The sequence below is a fragment of the Callospermophilus lateralis genome, chromosome 10 (assembly GCF_048772815.1).
Source record: "Callospermophilus lateralis isolate mCalLat2 chromosome 10, mCalLat2.hap1, whole genome shotgun sequence".
NCBI lineage: Eukaryota > Metazoa > Chordata > Mammalia > Rodentia > Sciuridae > Callospermophilus > Callospermophilus lateralis.
The window spans coordinates 55708747-55729567 of NC_135314.1; the positions used below are offsets into that span (position 1 = coordinate 55708747).

At 45.8% G+C, this 20821-nt stretch overlaps 2 protein-coding genes across 3 annotated transcripts in view; one reads left to right on the plus strand and one right to left on the minus strand.

Annotated features, from left to right (window-relative positions):
• Adcy5 (adenylate cyclase 5) overlaps positions 1–8807 on the plus strand; it is a 145754-nt gene extending 136947 nt beyond the window's left edge. The window contains exons 18-21 of the mRNA XM_076868527.2: positions 308–571; positions 1539–1743; positions 4884–5008; positions 6431–8807. Coding sequence (XP_076724642.2) covers positions 308–571; positions 1539–1743; positions 4884–5008; positions 6431–6559 — 723 coding nt within the window. The 3' untranslated portion in view covers positions 6560–8807. The remainder of the gene's footprint in view (positions 1–307; positions 572–1538; positions 1744–4883; positions 5009–6430) is intronic.
• Positions 6307–20821, minus strand: part of Sec22a (SEC22 homolog A, vesicle trafficking protein) — a 73697-nt gene continuing 59182 nt past the window's right edge. The window contains exon 8 of one of the 2 annotated variants that reach the window (XM_076868531.2): positions 6307–7192. In XM_076868531.2, coding sequence (XP_076724646.1) covers positions 7007–7192 — 186 coding nt within the window. In that variant the 3' untranslated portion in view covers positions 6307–7006. Of the gene's footprint in view, positions 7193–18617; positions 19654–20821 lie in introns of those variants that run through there. The other variant, XM_076868530.2, reaches the window with a different exon arrangement.

A 20821-nucleotide genomic window follows, 5' to 3' on the forward strand; every position in this document is an offset into this window, starting at 1 on the left:
TGGACTCTCCCTTTCCCCTGGAGTCTAGTGCCAGGCTTGGGCAGACAGGAGACTTTCAGCTCGTCCTCTGGGACCTGCATCTGCTCTGAGCTTCCCTCCTCTGGGACCAACTCCCTGAAGTGCATCACTTTCCAAGAAGTAGACCGTCTCTTCTGGTGGCCAACATAATGCTCTTTACAGAACACTTGGAAGCAGAGAGACCACAGAAACGGCCAGCGCCTGGTGTTGGTGTTGGTGCGAATTCTGTCTCATTCTAAGTAGGGCTGTAGTCCCTCCCCCACCCCCTGACCGAGTCCTCTGTCCCCAGGCCACAGAGGAGAAGGAGGAGATGGAGGAGCTGCAGGCCTACAACCGGCGGCTGCTGCACAACATCCTGCCCAAGGACGTTGCCGCCCACTTCCTGGCCAGGGAGCGCCGCAATGACGAGCTCTACTACCAGTCCTGCGAGTGTGTGGCTGTCATGTTCGCCTCCATCGCCAACTTCTCGGAGTTCTACGTGGAGCTGGAGGCCAACAACGAGGGCGTGGAGTGCCTGCGGCTGCTCAACGAGATCATTGCCGACTTTGACGAGGTGCTTCTGGGAGTCCTCTGAGTCCCCAGGGCTCTCTCCTCCATGTGGGTGTGAGCGGTGTGACAGGAGCCCTGATGGCAAGAGCCTGAAGGTGTCCCAGGGCTGTTCTGTCTCAGGCACCTTGTCATAGGTTCCAAATAAGAAAACAGAGGCCCACAGACCTTGTGTGTCTCGCCTAAGGTCAAGGCCTCTAAGGGCCAGGGCTGGGGTTTCGGCCCAGGCTATATGAACTGGAACCTTCAGGGTCCCAGTGCCCAGGACAGCCAGAGCTTTGAGAGAATCAGAGGAAGGAGGAGCCACTGGGTGAAGGAAGAAGGCAGGGCAAAGACGCAAGGCCCAGGGCAGGGAGGTGGCAGCCAGACATTGCTTCTTCATTTCTCATTCCTAGAGCTTGGTGAGCATCCACCGTGGGCAGCTGAGGCAGCCTCGATCCTGTCAGGAGTCTGGGAGGCACAGTGCAGCAGGGAGGCACAGTGCAGCAGGGATGCCCGGGCTGGACACAGGGCACAGGAAGAGCTGGGTCCTGGCAGTGTTGGAAGAAGCCCACAAGAGCCCTGGGGCAGCGGGCTAGATGAAGGGCTCTGGGGAGGCCTCCAGCAGAAGGACATGGGAAAAGGATGTCTTGCTAGTCAGAGATGAGGAGGGTTCCCTAAGTGGGGGCTGAGGACCTATGAAGGGGCTCCAGCTGTCTAGCCCATTGGGGGCATGAGACCCAGTGGCGACCAGTGCCCTTGTCCTCAGGAGCTCTTGGTGTGGGGTTGGGTGAGTAGGTCACAGTCACTGGACAGCAGATGAGAACAGAGGAGGCCTGTTCTGGAGGACAGGGAGGCATCACATCGAGCCTTTTCCCTTACCAAAGAGGGGACCCTGAGGGGCCAAGCTGCTATACTCCCATGGTCCTCCTCTGCCCCGCCCTATAGAGCTCAGTGCCCTGGACTTGACCCAAGGTTGGTTTCCTTCTGTGCAGATTATCAGCGAGGACCGTTTCAGGCAGCTAGAAAAGATCAAGACCATCGGCAGCACCTACATGGCCGCCTCCGGCCTCAACGACTCCACCTACGACAAGGTGGGCAAGACGCACATCAAAGCCCTGGCCGACTTCGCCATGAAGCTGATGGACCAAATGAAGTACATCAATGAGCACTCCTTCAACAACTTCCAGATGAAGATTGGTGAGCAAGGAGGGCTTGCAGGGACCCTCTCCTCAAATCCCACGTTTATTACAATCCAGTGGTAGAAGGTGATAGGCAGCAGAGGCTGCATGCTAGTGTGTCTCTCTGCTAATGGGAGTGGCCAGGGGTGGGGAGCTGATCACTCAGCCTGGCAGTGCTCACATGTTGGCCTGCATGTGATGAGGCAGGACACCTACTTTCTGAGTTCCCACTTTACCCAAGCATTGGGAAGGCATGATAGGACCCAGGTTGTGCCTTCCCAAAGGCTTTTGGGGAATGCTCTGTTCTGGGGGCTCCAGGGCCTGGTAGTAGCTTTGGGCAGATGGCAGGGCCATTTATTTCCAGAAAAACTGATGTAATCAACAATAGTTTTATTAAAAAGTATTCCAAATTCATTGAGTAAAAATGAAAACTAGTAAAATCAAATACTTGATACATTTTAAATAAAAATGTATGAACATAAGATATAGGTTATTACATTTGCAAATTTATGAAAATACTGAACATATTTTCTCCAAAATTGTTAGCAAAATAAAATGAATAAAGTGAAGTTTATAGGCAGTGGTGCATGCCTGTAATCCCAGTGACTCGGGAGGCTAAGGTAGGAGGACTGAAAGTTTGAGATCAGCCTCAGCAACTTAGGCCCTGTCTCAAAATAAAAAATAAAAAGAGTTGGGGATATGGCTCAGTGGTAAAGTTCCTCTGGGTTCAATACCCCAGCACCGAAAAACAAATGACAGAAACATATGAAAAAAAAAATCATGTAATATTGACAATGAACCTCTATTTCAACATTTTAAAAAACAGAAGTCTTAAAAAAATTTAAAAAAAAAAACTGGGTCAGTAGGTTATTGGACACAATACCTTTATTTTATTTATTTATTTTTATGTGGTGCTGAGGATTGAACCCAGGGCCTCGCACGTGCTAGGCGAGCGCTCTACCACTGAGCCACAACCCCAGCCCCCTCAGTAGGTTATTGTCGAGTTTCAGGCAGTGAGGCAATCTTTTCTAGGTCAAGGTGTCAAAACTTTTCAACTCCACTCAACTGGGGTCGTGGTGAGGGTGTGTAATGATCAGTCCTGTGTCTTACCTGCACTTGTCCTTGGCTGATGGCTGAGAGAGCCTCAGAGACACCTGGATGGTGTACAGAGGCAGTAGTAGGGACTCTGCTGAGGATGGTCAGGAGTTCAGAGAAGAGAAGCCCTGGATCAGTTTCAAAATAGGACTATATTCTACATATTTGTTCAGAAAATCTTTGAACCAAAAACAGGATTTTTAAAAATGTTTAATTTTGTTTTTATTACCTCAACCTTTTGACAACTTTCAACTTTCAGAATTGAAAGAACAGTACAGTGAAAACCCAGGTGCATCTCACATACCTACCCAGCCCCGCCCAGCTCCATCCACAAAATGATCTCCAAATTACAGTTCTGGATGGGTTGTTCCATAAAGCTCAAGGCATTTCTGCAGTTTGTTTGTCCTTAGAACATATTTTTATTTTATTTTTGTTGTACTGGGGATTGAACCCAGGGCTTTGCACAAGCTAGGCAAGCACCCTACCACTGAACTACATCCCCAGCCCATTTTATCTTTTATTTTGAGACAGGTCTCACCAGGTTGCCCAAGTTGCCCTTGAATTTGCCATTCTTCTGCCTCAGGCTCCGGGATAGGAGGGATTACAGGTGTACACCCCACAGCCAGCTCTGGGAGTATATCTTACCAAGGATGTACAGTCTGACAGAGTGCAAGTTATTTTTGCAATAGAAACTTTGTCAAGTGTTGTCCTCTTCCTCCTCTTGAGATATGTGGAGGCAGGAAATGCTTTCTGAAAGAGCAGACCTCAGTTCTATTCAGAGTTTTCGTGCATTATCAACTCCCTGGGAATGTCTCACACCATAAATGATTCAGAGTTCAAATTTTTAAAAAAGTAAAAGTAATTCACCAAAGAAAATACTGGCATTTCAATTCTAAAAATTGGCACATTAAACTGAAATGTTAGTTTACCGAAAACCAATATTATGATCATGAGTGTCCTCAGGAGACCTTTGTTCTGGCCTGAGTGTCAGGAATTGTGCTGTTCCTGAGGGAGCTGCTTATTGTGTCTTGTGGGCACAGGGCTTTGTGACTTGGCCAGGTTTCCATTTTTCTTTGGCTGCTAGAAAGGCCAGACAGAGCCAGCTGGGGATCTTCTTTAACTAACATGTGGCCTGTGTTTGTTTTTGTATTAATGTTATTCTTGGTTTCATGTAATGTTGCTGTTCTCATTTGCCTCTCACTGCATCTTATCCACCTACAGTTTTGTATTTTTCTCCCGGTGTGTATTTTTGTAAGCTGGAGATCAAGTGATAGCATCAACCAAGCGATAGCTAAGGAGCCTTGAGGAGTAGATCCATTCATACCAACTCAGGGGCACCTTAGTTGGAAGGCGTGGCCTTTGGGAATAGAAGCCTTCCAGAGCTCTGTGTGACCAATGAGGTGGACAGTTGAACCTGGTAACAGAAGGCAAGGCAGAAAGCTTCATGTGGCCATGATAGGACATGGAGAGAGAGGAGACCCAGGCAGGGTTAGGAGCCAGGTCTTAAGAATGAGAACAGAAGGAAACAGAAATAGGAGTGAGAAAGAGGGAAGGGGCACATTCTGTCTGTTGAGTTTGAGTCAATGGTGAACACCTCAAAGCTACCCAGAAAGGGAAGATTAAGAAAAGGCAGTTGGAGGAGCTGGGGTTGTGGCTCAGCGGTAGAGCACTCACCTAGCACCTGCAAGGCTCTGGGTTCGATCCTCAACACCACATAAAAATAAATAAATAAAATAAAGATTTTTTTTTTTTTAAAAAAAGCAGTTGGATTATGCAAGAGGTCACTGGAGACCCTGAAGAGGGCACTCCTGCAGTGGACTTGTAGAAACTGAGCATCACCTGGTGGTGAGGACACAGGAGCCCTGATGTATACCTGGGTTCCTGGGGTCTTGGATTAACATGCACTGATAGAGCAGAGAAGTGGGAGACTGCAGGGGGAAGCTGGCATCAGGCCAGGAGGCAAAGGAGAACCTTCAATGTGCAGAGAGAGAGAGGGACGCCAGCGAGGACTAGCAAAGCAAGCGTCAGTCTTAACCTGACGAATGTGGCTGATGTCCCCTGCAGGGCTCAACATCGGCCCTGTGGTGGCTGGGGTGATTGGAGCTCGCAAGCCTCAGTATGACATCTGGGGAAATACAGTGAACGTGGCCAGCCGCATGGACAGCACTGGTGTGCCTGACCGCATCCAGGTGAGTATGAGAGCATCCACTGTCCAGGTTACCCATGAGGAGGCCTCTGTCTGATGCTAAAAGTTCTTCAGGGAAGGCTGTCCACAGTTCCCAGTCAGAATTTCTGATCCAAATCCAAGGGTGATGGGGCAGTTGGTGCTGTCATCATGGAAACTTGGAGAACACAATTGTGTTTTGGGCCCTCAGCACCTTGGACAGATCTTCGGGTTGTGCAGAGCCCTCTGCTGGGCACAGAAGGAATCGGGTAGGCAGAAGCAGGGCAGTGGCTGTGACGACAAGCTGAGTGTTCATGGGGAGCCCAGGACCTTCCCAGCCAGTCACACGGAGAGTACACCAAGACACCTGCAGGGAGTAGAGTCTTGCCCGTGCAGCTCGCTCTTAGGTTTGGTTCAGGAGAACCAGGGAAGGCTGCTGGGCCCTAGGATGGCGCCATCATCAGTTGCAGCAGCCGGTGGCCTGGCCAGAGGCCCAGGAACTTTTTCCTTTCTGTCCTTTGCGAGCTGGCACTTGTGATCCCCAGGCCTGCGGGTCTTCAGCTGCTTTCCTTTTTCTCCCCTCAGGATTTCCATGATTTGCTTCAATCTGAAAAAATGGTCCGAACTGTGCTCTCATCCCCAAGCAATACCCCTGCCCCAGCCTCTTGCAGTCAGGCTGGGTAACTGTGTGGTGGCTGGTGGGAGCAGAAAAGGCACCTCCATCATCCTGTGAGGCACTTGGCCATCCTGCCACTTCCTGTTCCTGTCACTCTGCTTCCCTCCTCACCTAGCCCAGCACAGTGTCATTGGTGAAGCCCCAGTGAGTTCTCTTTGTCACCAAAGCTGACACAGAGATATGTACAAAGCCTGGAACCCAGTCCAGTCTCTGCCATTTATTAACTGTATAATCTCAGGCAAGTGACAGATTTGCTGGTGCTGGGGATGATAATAGTATTGCTTCATATAAAGACGAAATGAGATGAGCAGTTGTTCTCAAACATCTGTAGTGAAAACCAGTTTTTAAAAACCTTTCTACTCTGTCATGGAGTGCTACTTCTATGAAAGACGCTGGTCACACACCTGGCTGTTGGGTGCAACAATGTCACCATTGCTCTGAAGGTTCCAAAGTATTACTCTCTGCCTCTGACTCTCTGGACTGCACCTAAGCTGTTAGGGGCCACAGGCCACACTTTTGAGTAGCACTGAATAGCACGTGTGAGGGTGCTTGTCACAGCATCTGGCAGAGTGAGTCCCGAGAACCACAGTGGCCATCATTCTCATTCTAAGGGCTACTTCCATGGAAAGGTCCCTGCCAGTCCCCAATATCCCCTCTGTGGGAGAGCAGGAGCATCAGCAGAGTGTGGGAGTCAGGGGTGGCTCTGTCCCCACTGCAGTTCATGGCTAAGGTCATCAGTGGTCTGTCCTCTCTCCTGCTTTGCCTCCTCAGGTCACTACGGACATGTACCAGGTGCTGGCTGCCAACACATACCAGCTGGAGTGCCGCGGTGTGGTCAAGGTTAAGGGGAAAGGCGAGATGATGACCTACTTCCTCAATGGAGGGCCCCCGCTGAGTTAGCAGCTGCCAGCAGTGGTGCCAGCAGCCTGGCCTCCAGAGGAACGGAAGCGGCTTCTCTGTGTGCCGCGTGGGCAGGTGGGGAGCCTGCGCTCTAGCCACGTGGTCGCGCTGGTGAGATTTCCCACTTTGACTTGGAAGCAGCCTCTGCCCTGGCTGGTGGGCGTGGCCTCCGGCCCAGGCCCTGGGTGCCAGCGTCCTGCGAGCACCAAGCTGACCAAAGATGTTTCCCTCTGCAGAAGACTCCGCCGGACTTGAGCTCGGCCTCGAGTTCTCTGACAGGTGCTGCCGCTGAAGGGTGGAGGGCGCTGCTGGAGCTTTCCCAGCCTGGCGCACAGCGGCAGGCCCGCGGAGGGCCTCAGCCTAGGTGGGTGGGTAGGCGGGCTGGACGCTGCCCTGGGGGTACTCGGGGTCCCCCGGGGATCTGTTTTCCACATGAGCCTTTAAACTTCAGACAGAGGCTGCAGCCCCTGCTTCCTGGCGGTGCTCTGAGGCAGGAGAGCTGGGTTTGTAGGAGCCGTGGCCTTCGCCGCCATCCTCTGCCCATGCGTCCACGCACACAGACTGTGCCCAGTGAGGGAAACAGGACTCATTACGATGGGGAGGCGAGAGGACGCCAAGCAAGCAGTGGTGGCTCTGAGAAAAAGAAAATATTTATTAAATAAAACAAAACAAGTTTTCTGTGCCCTTCTTTAGACTATGCTAGTTGTATGCGTGTAGGAGACACAAGCAGACGAGGATGCCACTGGGGGGGAGGGGGGACCCCAAGTTGTCTTTTTTGTATTTTTTATTTTGTATTATTGAAAGCCTTGGAGATCTAACAGATATACCAAATTCTATATTTTGTAAATTCTCTATATTAGAAAACAGCTGTGCACAGGGGGCGTTCCTGCTCACTTGTACTGTACCTACGTCGGCGTGTGTCCTGGTGCACATGTGCGTGTGTTCATGCCATGCGGCTGCCCTGCAGGGACCTTCCTCACCTCAGACTCGGCAGTTTTGGTTTTCCCAGGGACAGTGTGTGTTCTTTTGGGGTACCCTACATTCAGATCAAGGAGGAAGAAGCAGACACACTTGACCCTCTCTCTTTTCTAACACAAAAGCAAAGACACAACCCACTTCCACTGAGTAAAAGCAGATGGAAATGATAAGAAGAAAACAGCCACTTCTTTCCCATTCCAGGCGGTTGGAAGCAAGGGGTACAGCTTCAGTCTGTGTGGGCAGCATGGCCCCCACCTGTTCTTCTGCTCCTGGGGATGTCAGATGTTCGCCCCTGCAGAGGCAGCACCTAGGGACTCCTGGGAGCTTAGGGATGGGCCAGGGCTGAGAGGAAGTCTAGCCTGCCAGTCTGCTTAGCTGGCCAAGGGGCAGGTGGCTCTCCCTGGACACCATCCCTGTGACCTGGGAATGCAATGTGTAGGTCTCAGGTTTGGGGAAAGGGTGTGACCTTGCCCTCTACCTGTAAACCAGACAGAGGAATGGGTAGAGCCCAGTCTTGAAGTCTGAGAGAAAAGCAGCAGAAGTGTCATTTTGACTAGTTTTTATTTGAGGGGTGGGAAGGGAGCAGTTCAATACATGAAGGGGAAAAAAACTATTTTTTATAACTTTTGAGGGAGGCATTTGAAAAATGATGTACTAGCACAGAGTTGTATTTAAGCAGCATCCTTAGGACCTGTTCCCAGATCTTTTCATTGCTTCTCAGGGCAGAATAATTCTTCCTGGACACTTGGAAGGAGACTGAATGGCAGCTATTTGCTGGCTATTGAGACCGTCCTTTATGTCCACCGCAGCACCTTCCCCTCCTACGCCCCCCCACCCCAATTTGAGCGCAGCTCTGAGAAGCAAAGCATATGGACCCCAAACTGCCAAGTCTGAGTGTGTCCCAAGCCCCTGCCACTCCACCTTTGAGTTCTGCATCACTCCTCCAGCCCCTGGCGTGGGGCTGCTCTCTCCCGCAGCGTCATTCTCAAGTCCCCTGTCCTCCATATGGCCTGCCAGTGGTGCTTCCGGCCTGAGTAAAGTGTGCGTGCTGAGTTCATCCCGTGTTCCCGCTGTTGGTCTCGGCCTCGTGGGGCCCTCCCCATCCCAGCAGTGACTGGTGACAGCGTGCAGTGCTAGCTCTTTGTTCCCTCTAAGGGGTGTGCACTCTTTTTATTCCTGCTCTTGCAAAAATGGATACGATTATGATTTCCCATGGAAATTGAAAAAAGTCTATTTAAATAATTTAACTATTAAACACTTTCACTGGTAACGTGTCCTGATCTGATTTGTGGCTTGGGCCAGGGTCCAGGGAAGGATGTTTTAAAACAGGTGAGCCAGATTTGTACGTATGCCAAGAGAAGGAAAGGAGAAAACACAGGAGGAGAACACAGACCACTGAAAGGAACCGAGAAAGTGGGAGGCCTGGGCCACAGGCCACAGGTGAACTGATTTGCCTACAGCGCTAATGATGGCTCTCTGTGCCACACTGCAATGGGCACCAGATAAATATCATCTCACTGAATCCTCCTGGCCACCTCATTTCACTGATGAAGAAATAGAGGCACAGAAAGGTTGCACTATTTGCTTAAGGCCCCGTGGCTGGAAATAAAGAGAGGAGTTTGAGAACAGGCCTGTCTGCTGTCAAAGCCCAGGTGGGCCCCCCTCAGCAGCTCTGTCTGTTGCTTCTGTCAAATTCAGGGTTATATTTGGGTTCAGGACATAAATCCAGAAGGGTGTGGGCAAATCAAGTTTAATGTGGGTGTAAATTAAAAAGCCAGTGACAAGGACTCCACTGTCCTCATTAGTGAATGGACATGGTACATGCTACAGAGGTAGCAATCCTAGGCAGAGCAGACCTCCTGCTCTAAAGAAAATGGATATTATTAGGGCTTCAGATATGCATGGGGAGAGATTCATTTTATAAAGGCAGGAGTTTGAGAAAACTTCAGGCTGGAGCATATCAATTTGAAAAGAAAACTAGATGACAAGGAAGTTCAAACTCCAGAGAGCAAATGACCTAAGTGGGAACTTTAGCCGTAAAGAGGCTCAGGAGGCTGAGGCAGGAGGCTAGTGAGTTCAAAGACAGCCTCAACAAAAGCCAGATGCTAAGCAACTCAGTGAGAACCTGTCTCTAAATAAAATACAAAACAGGGCTGGGGATATGGCTCAGTGGTTAAGTGTCCCTGAGTTCAATTTCTGGTACCCAAAACAGACAAACAAAACTCCCACCTGCTATGACTGGTAATCACTGTCCTGTGAAGCCCCTGAAACTGAATATGTACATAGTGCATACCAGGACACCAAAAGGAGGTGACTCGAAACCTTCATAAACTCTTCCTGTTCTCAGCTCAATTAAGCTGATCCCAGAGAATGTATGGTTCTTCCTTAAAGGTTTTCACTTTTTTCCCCCAAAAAGCATCTCCACACCTAGAAAACTCATGAAACTTATTAGGAAAAATGCCAAGAATATTGGCAAGAGTTTGAACACCTCTATGCCTACTAATAGTAAATGCCAGACATCCATCCGTCAACCTGGCTGTTAGACTGCAGTATGTAGTTAGCGACGAATGAGTGAGAAGGCAGAGTGAATCCCGGGCACTGAGGAGCAGAAGGTGAATGTTATCAGGGAGCCATGTGATCTCAAGACTTCCAAAGTTAGAAATATCCTTATGAACTTTTCCAAAAGCAAGTCCCAGCCCAAGTGGCACAGAGTTGACAGAGGCCTAGAGCTGCAGTGTGCACATGGTCAACAGGTGTCTTTCATGACGCTCCCTTCGTAGACTGCTCATCAGCAGCATCTAAGCTTCCCTGATCCTAAAAGAGACGCTAAGCCTGTCACCACAGGGCATGAAGCACTGGCAGACATGTGGATGGATAGCTTAGAAGTAGTACTGAGCAGATTCTCACCGCCACTGGCCAAGAGAATGACAAAGGCAGAAAAACACAACTCAGAAAACCCACAGCTTTTGACTTTGTCCAAACCAAAACAACACTGAAGAGAACAAATCATCTACATAGCTCACCCTCTAAACAAAGGGAACTGGCCAGGCTGGGCCATGCTGGCCACGGTTGCTCTGCACAATGCCACCACCCCTTAGGGCAAGTACCAGCAGAGTGGGAACGCTGGTGCTGTTTATGAACGTGAGATTATTTACTCACCATCCCCCTGTCTGGATGAACTGCACAGTGTATAACACATTTTCTCACTTCGGCCTCTCCAGGGCCTGGAAGCAGTTCAAGGAAGGGTTGGTGCATCCCCCAAGGCTGCTCAGACGCTTAGTGACAAGTGGCTTTGGCACTTGTCCCAGGGCGCTTCTGTCCAGTGTGCCCATCTGGCTGGGAACTAACTGCTGGGCTTGGCAGGAACAGGGCGCTCATCACTCCTCAAGGTCAACAGTAGGTGCAATCCAATTAATAAAGGATGCTTTTCTTATCCTTCCAGATTTTCCAAAAGCCCTCTGGGTTTTTTCTCCTATCTTAGGAAGGAAAATATAATATTTGCTGTCCTCTTGCCTGTCTTTCCTGCCCATCTGCAGGGTTGCTGCTTCACAACACAAGAACAAAGCCAAATGAGGCATCACCATGGCTGGCCTCCAGGGCCCTTCCTCACTGGCATTCTTGGCTTCTAAATATTTGTGTAACTCTTTATCCTGTCTTCAAGTGCCAGACCACACGTATGACACAAATGTAAACACAGCCTAATTAAGACTAAGATTTTAGAGGCAAAGGCACAGACACAAGTGAGAGAAAAGCATGATGCCAAGGGGATCTGTAGGACAATCACCTTCAAACCAAGGTCAAGCACAGCCCTGGCTTTGCCCTTCTCCAGACACCAACCCAGCAGCAGCCGCCACAGTACCTGACAGCAACATAGCCAGGAGCCTCTGACATCAGGGTCTCCAATCCAGGGGTTGGGGGAAGAAAGGTAGGGAGCAATCGAGATTCACAGAGCCAGTAGAGGGTCCAGAGAGACAAGGGAAAGGGAAAAGATGATGTAAGGGTGAGGATCAAGGGTATGGCCTCCTGTCCCCACTGGATTCCCAGTCCCACACCTCAGCCACCATGTTTCTAGTAAGCAGTCTCCCGCGGCCCCTCATCCCCACTCCACATGGCCATAGCCTGCTCATCCCCAGGGCCACTTTCATATTGCTGGTCCATTAGGCCCATGAATTTAAAGAATTCACACTGGAATTCATTAGGGGGTCCATCACCATTTTTTCCATTGGCCAATTTCTAATTTAGACCTGGCTAGAATAGGTTTGTCAGCATCTCTATTTTCACTCACTAGTTCTCCAGTTTTGCAGAACTCACTCCCCTACTTTGTCAGTGAGCCACAGTGACACTCCTGCCACTCGCTGCCTGCCACTACCCCTGCTCATGCAGGATGTTTTTTGGAGATGTGTTCCTTCAGATGAAAAGATTCATGTTGCACTTGTGTCTTTTAAAGGTGCCTTAGCTCTCCCTTCCCCAGCATCTGTACAGTTGAAGATGCGGGCTGAAGGCTGCTAGCTGCCCACTTCTACCCCTCGCCTTCCCCAATGCGCACGGTCCTGGGAACCCTTACTGAAGGCACTAAGGCAGCTGCACCCAAGAGTGCCTGCTAAGTTGGATTAGTATGTTCAAAGCAAAGTGGACCTTCACTTAAGTGGTGGCTTCCGAAGAACTTTATAGATGACTTATCACATTTGGGGGCATCCACAAAAACCTATAATACCTTTAAAGAAACAGTAGACGCAAGAAGGCTACTTGAATCCCAGATTTACAGCAGTCGCTTTCCTCACACTTGCTGTGCCAGGCTCTGTTCTCAGTGCTTCACATGGATGGACTCACTGGATCCTCACAACCACCCCACTTTACACAGACGGAAACTGAGGCAGAAAGGCTAAGTGATTTGCTGAGGTCCAATGCTCATAGAAAGGAGAGCAAGAGAGTCTGGATCCAAACTTTTAATCACCAGTTTAAACTGTAAAAAGTTACCTCCTATTCTTTGGTTAATGTTTTCAGCTATAGGAATGACTTCAAACAGAGGTCCCATGAAATTACTTCAAGCCAAAGAACAAATGTAATGTTGTATTGCACCAGGAAAAAGTTTGTAATACACAAATCACCAAGGATGCTTGGATCAAGAGTTAATTTCGCCGGGTACAATGGTGCATGCCTGTAATTCCAGAGGCTTGGGAGGCTGAGACAGGAGGTTCCTGAATTCAAAGCCAGCCTCAGGAACTTAGTGAGGCCCTAAGCAACTCAGTGAGACCCTGTCTCTAAATACCAAAAGGGCCGGGGATGTGGCTCAGTGGTTAAATACCTCTGAGTTAAATCCCCAGTACCAAAAAAAAAAAAAAAAAAAAGTTTCACTGCAAATGTTACAACATATACTTCCTTGCTTTAATATCTAAAGACCACTAGGATTTCCCATACTTCCTATAGCCATCTGTTCTGTATAAATTTTAGCAAACTATTTTATTCGCCTAGGTCATCTATACTACAGAAATGGCACTGACCTGATCTCTTTTATTAAAAAAAAAAAAAATTCATGTAAGCTGGGTGTAGTGGTGCACACCTGTAATCCCAGTGACTTGGGATGCTGCTAAAGGAAGAGAATTGCAAGTTTGAGACGAGCCTCAGTAACTTAGCAAGACCCTGTCTCAAAATAGAAAACAAAAAGGGCTGGACAACAAGTGCAGTGACACATGCCTGTAATCTCAGTGGCTTAGGAGTCTGAGGCTGGAGGATCACAAGTTCAAAGCTAGCCTCAGCAAAAGTGAGGTGTTAAGCAACTCAGTGAGGCCCTCTCTTTTAAAAAAAAAAAATATCTTTATTTATTTTTATGTGGTGCTGAGGATCGAACCCACAGCCCTGCACTTGCTAGACGAGTGCTCTACCACTTAGCCACAACCCCAGCCCTAGACCCTCTCTCTTAATAAAATACAAAATAGGGCTGGGGATGTGGCTCAGTGATTGAGTGCCCCTGAGTTCAATCCTCAGTAACAACAACAACAACAAAAAAGGGCTGGGTATGTAGCTCAGTGGTAAAGCAACCCTGGTTTAATCCCTAATACCAGAGATATATTTCAACAGATTGCCATGTTCCATAGCTTAGTTACAGGGTAGCTAAGTGTACGAATTCTGAGATGAAATCTGGTGCTACTACATGGGTTAGACTGTGAGGTGAGGTTGCTCAATTTCTTTGGATTTAGGTGGCTCATTTTGTAAAAGAGCCTTCACGGATGCCTTCTATGAGACGACATGCCCACACTCACGATGCCTGTTACATAGAATACACTGCCATTCTCCCCATGTCTGCTTCATTTGTTCTCACTGCTGCTCTACCAGCAAGGGCCCAGCTGCTGTCAGTTACACATACACACTAAGAATTTTCTTTCTGAGATGCACTGCGGTATAGAAAGATGAGCACCAACTTTTAAATCAATAAATCGGAAGCCCAGATTTGACAGCGATACCCACTATAGATTAGTGTGCTACCATACAAAGGACAAGTTCCTGACCCAAGTCTTAGTTTCCTCCAGTGAAAACGAGGTAGTGTTCCCTTCCACCCCGAGCTGCAATGAAGATCAACTATATAGAATCTAGCAATGGCCCACAAAAGGCACCAATGAGCTTTCTCATCATTAGTCCTAGACACTGGAGAGACCCAGAATACAAAAGCTGATATGGTCACCTTTAGGCAGGTCTTTACAATCCAGCCTCAAAGCAAAGCACTGGCACCAAGGCAGAGCAGGAAACAGGATGCCAGGGCCAAATGGGAAATGGAATGTCTGGGTCCTATTGTCAGATGAAACTCAAATGTACTCTATCGCTGTGCTGTGGGATGCAGGAGAAAAGGGCAAAAGTGAACTGTGGGTAATGTTGGGCTGAAAATAATGTTTGTTGCCAAGGAAACATGGGGAAGGATTAGTGATGCTAGGTTGCTGATTCAAGAACTCTGAGAAAGCCGGTTCTCTCTGAGTTTCCTCCAGTCCCCAGTTGTTCTGAGATGATTGATTACACACAAGCACTGCCAACGCACAGGACACCTGTGTGCCCATGTTGTCAACACCACTCACTGTTAACAAGCAGGAGGATGCAAACCACATGGCTTCCAACCACACAGTGTTTGGATGTTTCCTGTGATTTCATCTGCTAAATAAAGTAACCTAGAAAGCTGGCCACTTGAGCTGCTGTAAGAGTGGCAGTGGGAGGTACTGCTTCTCTTTGAAAAAGCCAGTTTTAACCAGGAGGCTGTAATCCACCAGCCAGTAAGGATGATTCGGCAGCTCCATCCCAGTGAGGACTGCAGGTGCCAGCTAAACTCAGCTGCCTTGGCCCTAGCTGCAGAGCCAACCACAACCCTTGGAGCTGCAGGGGTTTCTCCTACTCATTTTTAGCAAGGGATATTTATTAAAGAAAAGATTTTAAATTTAAACAAAAGATCAGATCTTCCTTTACCGTGGCATTTCTAGGTGGAAAGACTCCCTTTCCTTAGAGATAATGCAGAAAAACTACTAAGGAAGTCTTGCCCAGAGACAAAGAATGCAGCCCTGAAGAGTGACTTATAATTTGTGGTGAGGCTACATGTTCAATTTGTTCAAAGTGGTGGATACTTTTGAAATGATTTATTTGTTTTTTTTTACTATACCTGTGGAGTAGCTCCAACTCTTGAAGTGAACCCAAAGTCTGTCAAAATAGGAACAAGAATAGGAAACCCAAAAACACTGGTTGTGCTTGCCTCGAAACCCAGCAGCTCAGAGTGCATCCTTGGGTTACTTAGTAAATCTTCTGAAATGCTAAGCAACTTCATGTTTGGAGGACAGCCAAGCTCAGGGGCACAAAAAAGTTGGCTACCCTGTAACACGGTGGTTAAGTCTCACATGGCAAAGCTCTGGTCCCTGTTGACAAAGCAGCAGCCTAATGGGATTTCAGACATGGCCTATCAGAAATGGATCCATGCACTTTTCCAGACTGGATTCCACTGTGAAAAACCCACATTTATTGCAAAATAAATGTGTTAATCCAAGAATAGCACATTCACTTGATATAAATTATTAAACTACAAAGCTGGGTAAAGTTTCTCCATGATTCAAGGCATTTGTCTCAAATGAATTTCCAAGCTTTAACAGATATTTGTTTCTAGTGTAGGGCAAGAATTTTTACTTATGGGAACAAAATCCTATTTTAAACACACACACACACACACACACACACACACACACACACACCATGAAATGGAAGCTTTCGAAGACAGGTACTAGCTGAGGATCCAAGGCACAATCATAACAAGCAACCAGCAAACAATGAAGAATTTTGTTCATTTTAGCACTTCTTAGGACACCCAAGTGAGAACAAGTTTACCAGAATTCATTAGGACAGAGTCCCACCTAAGGAACTGATATGATTTGGAATTGCTGATAGATCAAGGCATAACTTATCTGCCTTCTTCTAGCCTTAACTTTCAGGAAGTTCCACTGTCACATTTTATACACTGAAACAGCAACATTTTTACCCTTGTTTCCATTTTCATTGATCTTGTTTTTCTCCCCTTTCAGTTCATATTTTATTTTATTCTATTTTTAAATATTAATTTTTTTAGTTGGACACAATACCTTTATTCCATTCATTTATTTTTATGTGATACTGAGGATCGAACCCAGGGCCCTGCATGTGCTAGGCAAGCACTCTACCACTGAGCCACAATCCCAGTCCCATCAGTTCATATTTTATTAACATAGTTTTTTATGTCTTTTCTTGGTATGTTGTGTTCAAATTATTTTGGGAATTAGGCCACACACACACACACACAAAAAACACATTTCAAATCCAGACCAAAAAAGCAGGCAAATATTGAAATCACTTTAGTATACAAAAGAAGGTATCTTTGCTCTCATGGCACAATTAAAAAGCAGTATTTCAGGGGACTGGGGATGTGGCTCAAGTGGCAGCGCGCTCGCCTGGCATGCATGTGGCCCAGGTTTGATCCTCAGCACCACATACAAACAAAGATGTTGTGTCCGCCGACAACTAATAAATAAATAAATATTTAAAAAATTCTCTCTCTCTCTCTCTCTCTCTCAAAAAAAAAAAAAAAAAGCAGTATTTCAGAATCACCAAAATTAAAATAAAACGCATCAGCAGCAGGACTGAATGCACTGATTTCAAAAGGCTTCAACTGCCAGATGTGGTGGTGCACACCTGTAATCCCAGCAGCTTGGGAGGCTAAGGCAGGAGGATTGCAAGTTCAAAGCCAGCCTCAGCAAAAGTGAGGCACTAAGCAACTCAGTGAGACCCTGTCTCTAAATAAAACACAAAATAGGGCTAGGGATGTGGCTCAGTGGCCGAGTGCTCATGAATTCAATCCCTGGTACCCCCTTCCCTCCCCCACAAAAGCCTTTAATTCCAATATATTCCTTAAATATAATCCTGGCAACTTTCAATAGTCTCACACTAGTGGAAAGAGCCCACACTAGGAGATTAGAGTTGTGTGCTTAGCTATGTGACATGGGTAAGTCAGGAGAATCTGCTCACCTTGGGCTCCTCCTGCTCAAGTGAGGGTGGCTACTACTTCCCCTGCACTACAAAACTATTCTGTATTCAGACTTGCTTTTAGAAGTCAAAGTGCAATATAAATGTAAGATAATGATCTCACACGTTACAGGCTGAAGAGATTCTTTCTCATAAGCCTTAGAACTTCTTTAAAACCCATGGCCAAAATATTTCCTTCCAAACTCATAGTTTCTTTGGCAGCGATATGACGCGGGCAGGGAAGCTCTGTAACCAAGATGCAGGCACCAAATAATGAAAGAAAGCATTTATAGACATAAAACATTATTTATACCTGTTTCAATTTTTTTTTACATTAAGATATAAACATCCTCTTATCCAAAATATTAGTGAAAAACAAAAACAAATTTAGCCTTTAAAAAGAGCTGGTGTGGACTTTTCAAGTGTCCTTGCTGAAAGATTCAAATACCAAACTTATATATCTTATCAATTCCATAGAAAGGAGGTAGCTCCTGAACCAAAGAGAGCTACAAAATATCAACACACAGCAGAATCACAATTAACCAGGACGTTCCAACTTCCTGTTTAATTGACCATTTACAAGAAAACTCTTTATTTCAATCATTAGTTTGGAAATCCTCTCTAAATTGAACCACTTTACTTTCTTGGCTCAGTAAGTGTAACATGCCAAACATAATTCAATGTTGTTTTGATGATTTAGGATCGTATGATGCCTTGGGGCATCTCTCTCAGAATATACATAATTTCTGTGCAGTCTTGTTAAGAGGCAGCAAACTGGAGTGAATTGGAGTTTCTTGTTTTAAATAAATCCCTGACACCATAAGCTTATTGTCTTCCTTTATCTCATTCTCCTTAAAGGAGGGGGCGGGCAAAGGTTCTAATTAAGATCTCATAGTTCTAGTCAAATCCACATACACTGGTTCAGGCAAACAAAGCATCCAATGACTTTACCCTCTGGACTATTTCTTCTACCTAATAAATATGCCAAAGTAACACGAATTACATGTACTGGGGTCCACTGCTTTGGGGAATGATATGAAATTTCAGTATCCTATGAATTCCTTGTTTGTGAACTTTTCTTTAAAAACAAAGGAAAATTAATCACTCATGGAATTGACTAATAAAACAGTTGTAGATATTGCTAAAGGAATCAATCTGGGCTTCCTATATTAATTCACAATGGCTTGAAAAATCTTTCTAATGATATCAGAAAGTAACTTAAATTCTCCCAGATACTAGCTGTTCACCCCTCACCCCCAAACAACAAAATAGCAAGAGTTGCTAGGAAAGTACTGATGCTGATTCTGATTCTGATTAGTACCGTCCAATATTTCCATAGTGCGGGACCGTACCACTGGTGGCGCACAAAGCAGAATTAAATAACGCTTAATCATAGTGAGCATGTCTTCCCTTTACAATTTTCTTTTATCCTCTGATTATTCCACAAAGACAACCTCATTCTGCTGCTGGGTAATCTTTCTCTCTCTCTGCCACAAAAAAAAAAAAAAAAAAAGGCCTTTAAGATTCAGAAACTTGGCAGGCATTAGTTCTACTTAGAACTGAATAACTTTTTGTGTTAATTTTATTTATCTTGTGGTTACCTTCTATACATGGCAAACTGATACTGGTTTTCCATGTGGGGTATGATTCATTGATTTTTAAACTATTTTTAAGAGATAAATATTGTATTAATCTAATGAATCATATTTTTAAGAAATGATTTCAAAAGAAATGACAAACATGGTCTAGAAAGGAAACATACGTCACTGTATTTTCAATACTTGTAATGTTCCAGAGATGAGCTCACCACAGCCTTCTCCTACATCAGGTGATTTTCAGAGTTAGGACTCAGGCAAAAATAGAAAAGAACCAATTCTACACCATCCTGGACTTCATAAACTCTTGGTACTATAAATGTGCAAATAATCTGGTATTGAGCACAGTCATTTGTTTTAAAACATACATTTTCCCATTTATGCAGCATCTTTTTATTTGGTCTATACTTGTGCCTCACAAAGGCAAGCTTAGGTTGTGGAGTTTCTGTTTGGTCCTCAGAGCAAGTGCCATGCCTATGTTTTGACGGAACTCTCTGGCGAGGATCAGGATTACAGCCCAGGTCTTCCAGTGGCATCTGACCTGCTTTTCCACTGTTACGGCCCTGAGGAGACAAGTCTCCTCCTCATGGTAACATCACTCCCAATCTTCTGAGAGTTTTCCTGGCAGGTCTTGCATGCTCACAGGCATGCCATGCTGATTTTCCAAAAAAAAAAAAAAAAAAGTAGGAGAGATAGAAAGCAAAGCTTCCCATTTGTGGTGACTAATTTCTTCATCACAGTGGCAGTTAAGAAATGTCCTCTCCTTTCTCCCTGAAGCCAAAGCAATACTTCTGATAGGTGGTGTCAGACATCATAATCAGGAGCCTTGCCCTGGGCTTGCCTCAGCCAGATCTGCAGTGTCACAAAGGCTCCCACGGTCACATGGAAGAAAAGCTGCCAGAGGTTGCGCAGTTCATAGAGATACATATTGCATAGACAGATTAAACCAAGAGTCAAAAAAGACTTGACATTCCGCCAGCCGGTGTAGTAGACAAGTAAATAACACTGTTCAAAATATAAAAATGAAAGATGATTAGGGCTACAAGAAAAGAAATCCATGTTTCTAATATAAGTCTGTAACGGATCAGAGAGTAAAATATGAGAACAGAATACGGATATTTTTCATTGAAGGATAAGATAATGTAATGTAGCTAAGATATTCAGCTATGAAAGTTCCACAGCTTGAAAGAGAAATAGATTTCTCCTTTTATGTCTTTCATTTTTCAAAAGAAACACATTTTGTCTCATATTTTAAATGGAAGCACAATTGAATGATTCCCTTGCAAACAGGTTGGGCAAATTTCCCAAGGTGATAGGTAACCAACACCATCCTCAAGGCCTCAAGGGGTTCCATTCTCATTCTGAAAAGTACAAAAAGCTCACAAAAGCCATTCAGTAAAATACATTCTTCGATAACCTGAATCTGAGTGTTAATGAAATCAACAAATTTTACTGGTTCCCCATTGAGTGCAAGGAATTATGCCAGGTACGGGATCTGGACGATCATCTGAGGGAGGACTCATTCAAAGGATATTAACTAAGGCCTGCTACAAGCCAGACATTGCTCTTCAGTTGTGAGTAAACCAAAGAAAGCCCTTGCTCACACAGAGCTTGCATTTTAGTGGGGGAAGATTTTATATATATTTTTGATATATGGTACCAAATAATTACATGTTGAAAAAGATAAAATGATAAAGCAGAAAAGGGATAGAGAATGACAATGAGTGCTGTTTAGATGAGACAGTAAAGAAAGTGCTCCCCCGTGCCCCCTACCAATCCAGGCATTCCCACTTTCCTGTCTTATTTTCTTCACAACATACTAAGAACACACTTGAAAAAATGCTTATTTTGTTTGTCATCTATAGCCTTCCAATAAAATCTAAGTTTTGTGAGAGGGAAAATTTTAACAGTTTTGTTCACTCCAGGGGCCAGAACAGCGCCTAGCATGTTATAAGCACTCAATATAATCTGTTGACTGAATGAACTATTTTCTAGAAGATGTCTAAAATTCACAACCTGGAAAATATAGAAATTGTATATGATCATACAGTTTTAAGGAAAGGTCTCTGTGAAATTGTATCCAGGATTTTATCTAAATTATTTTCATTATGGAATAGAAGGTTGAAATTTTTTTCTTTAGAATAATTTTAGAATTAGGGAAAAATTACAGAAA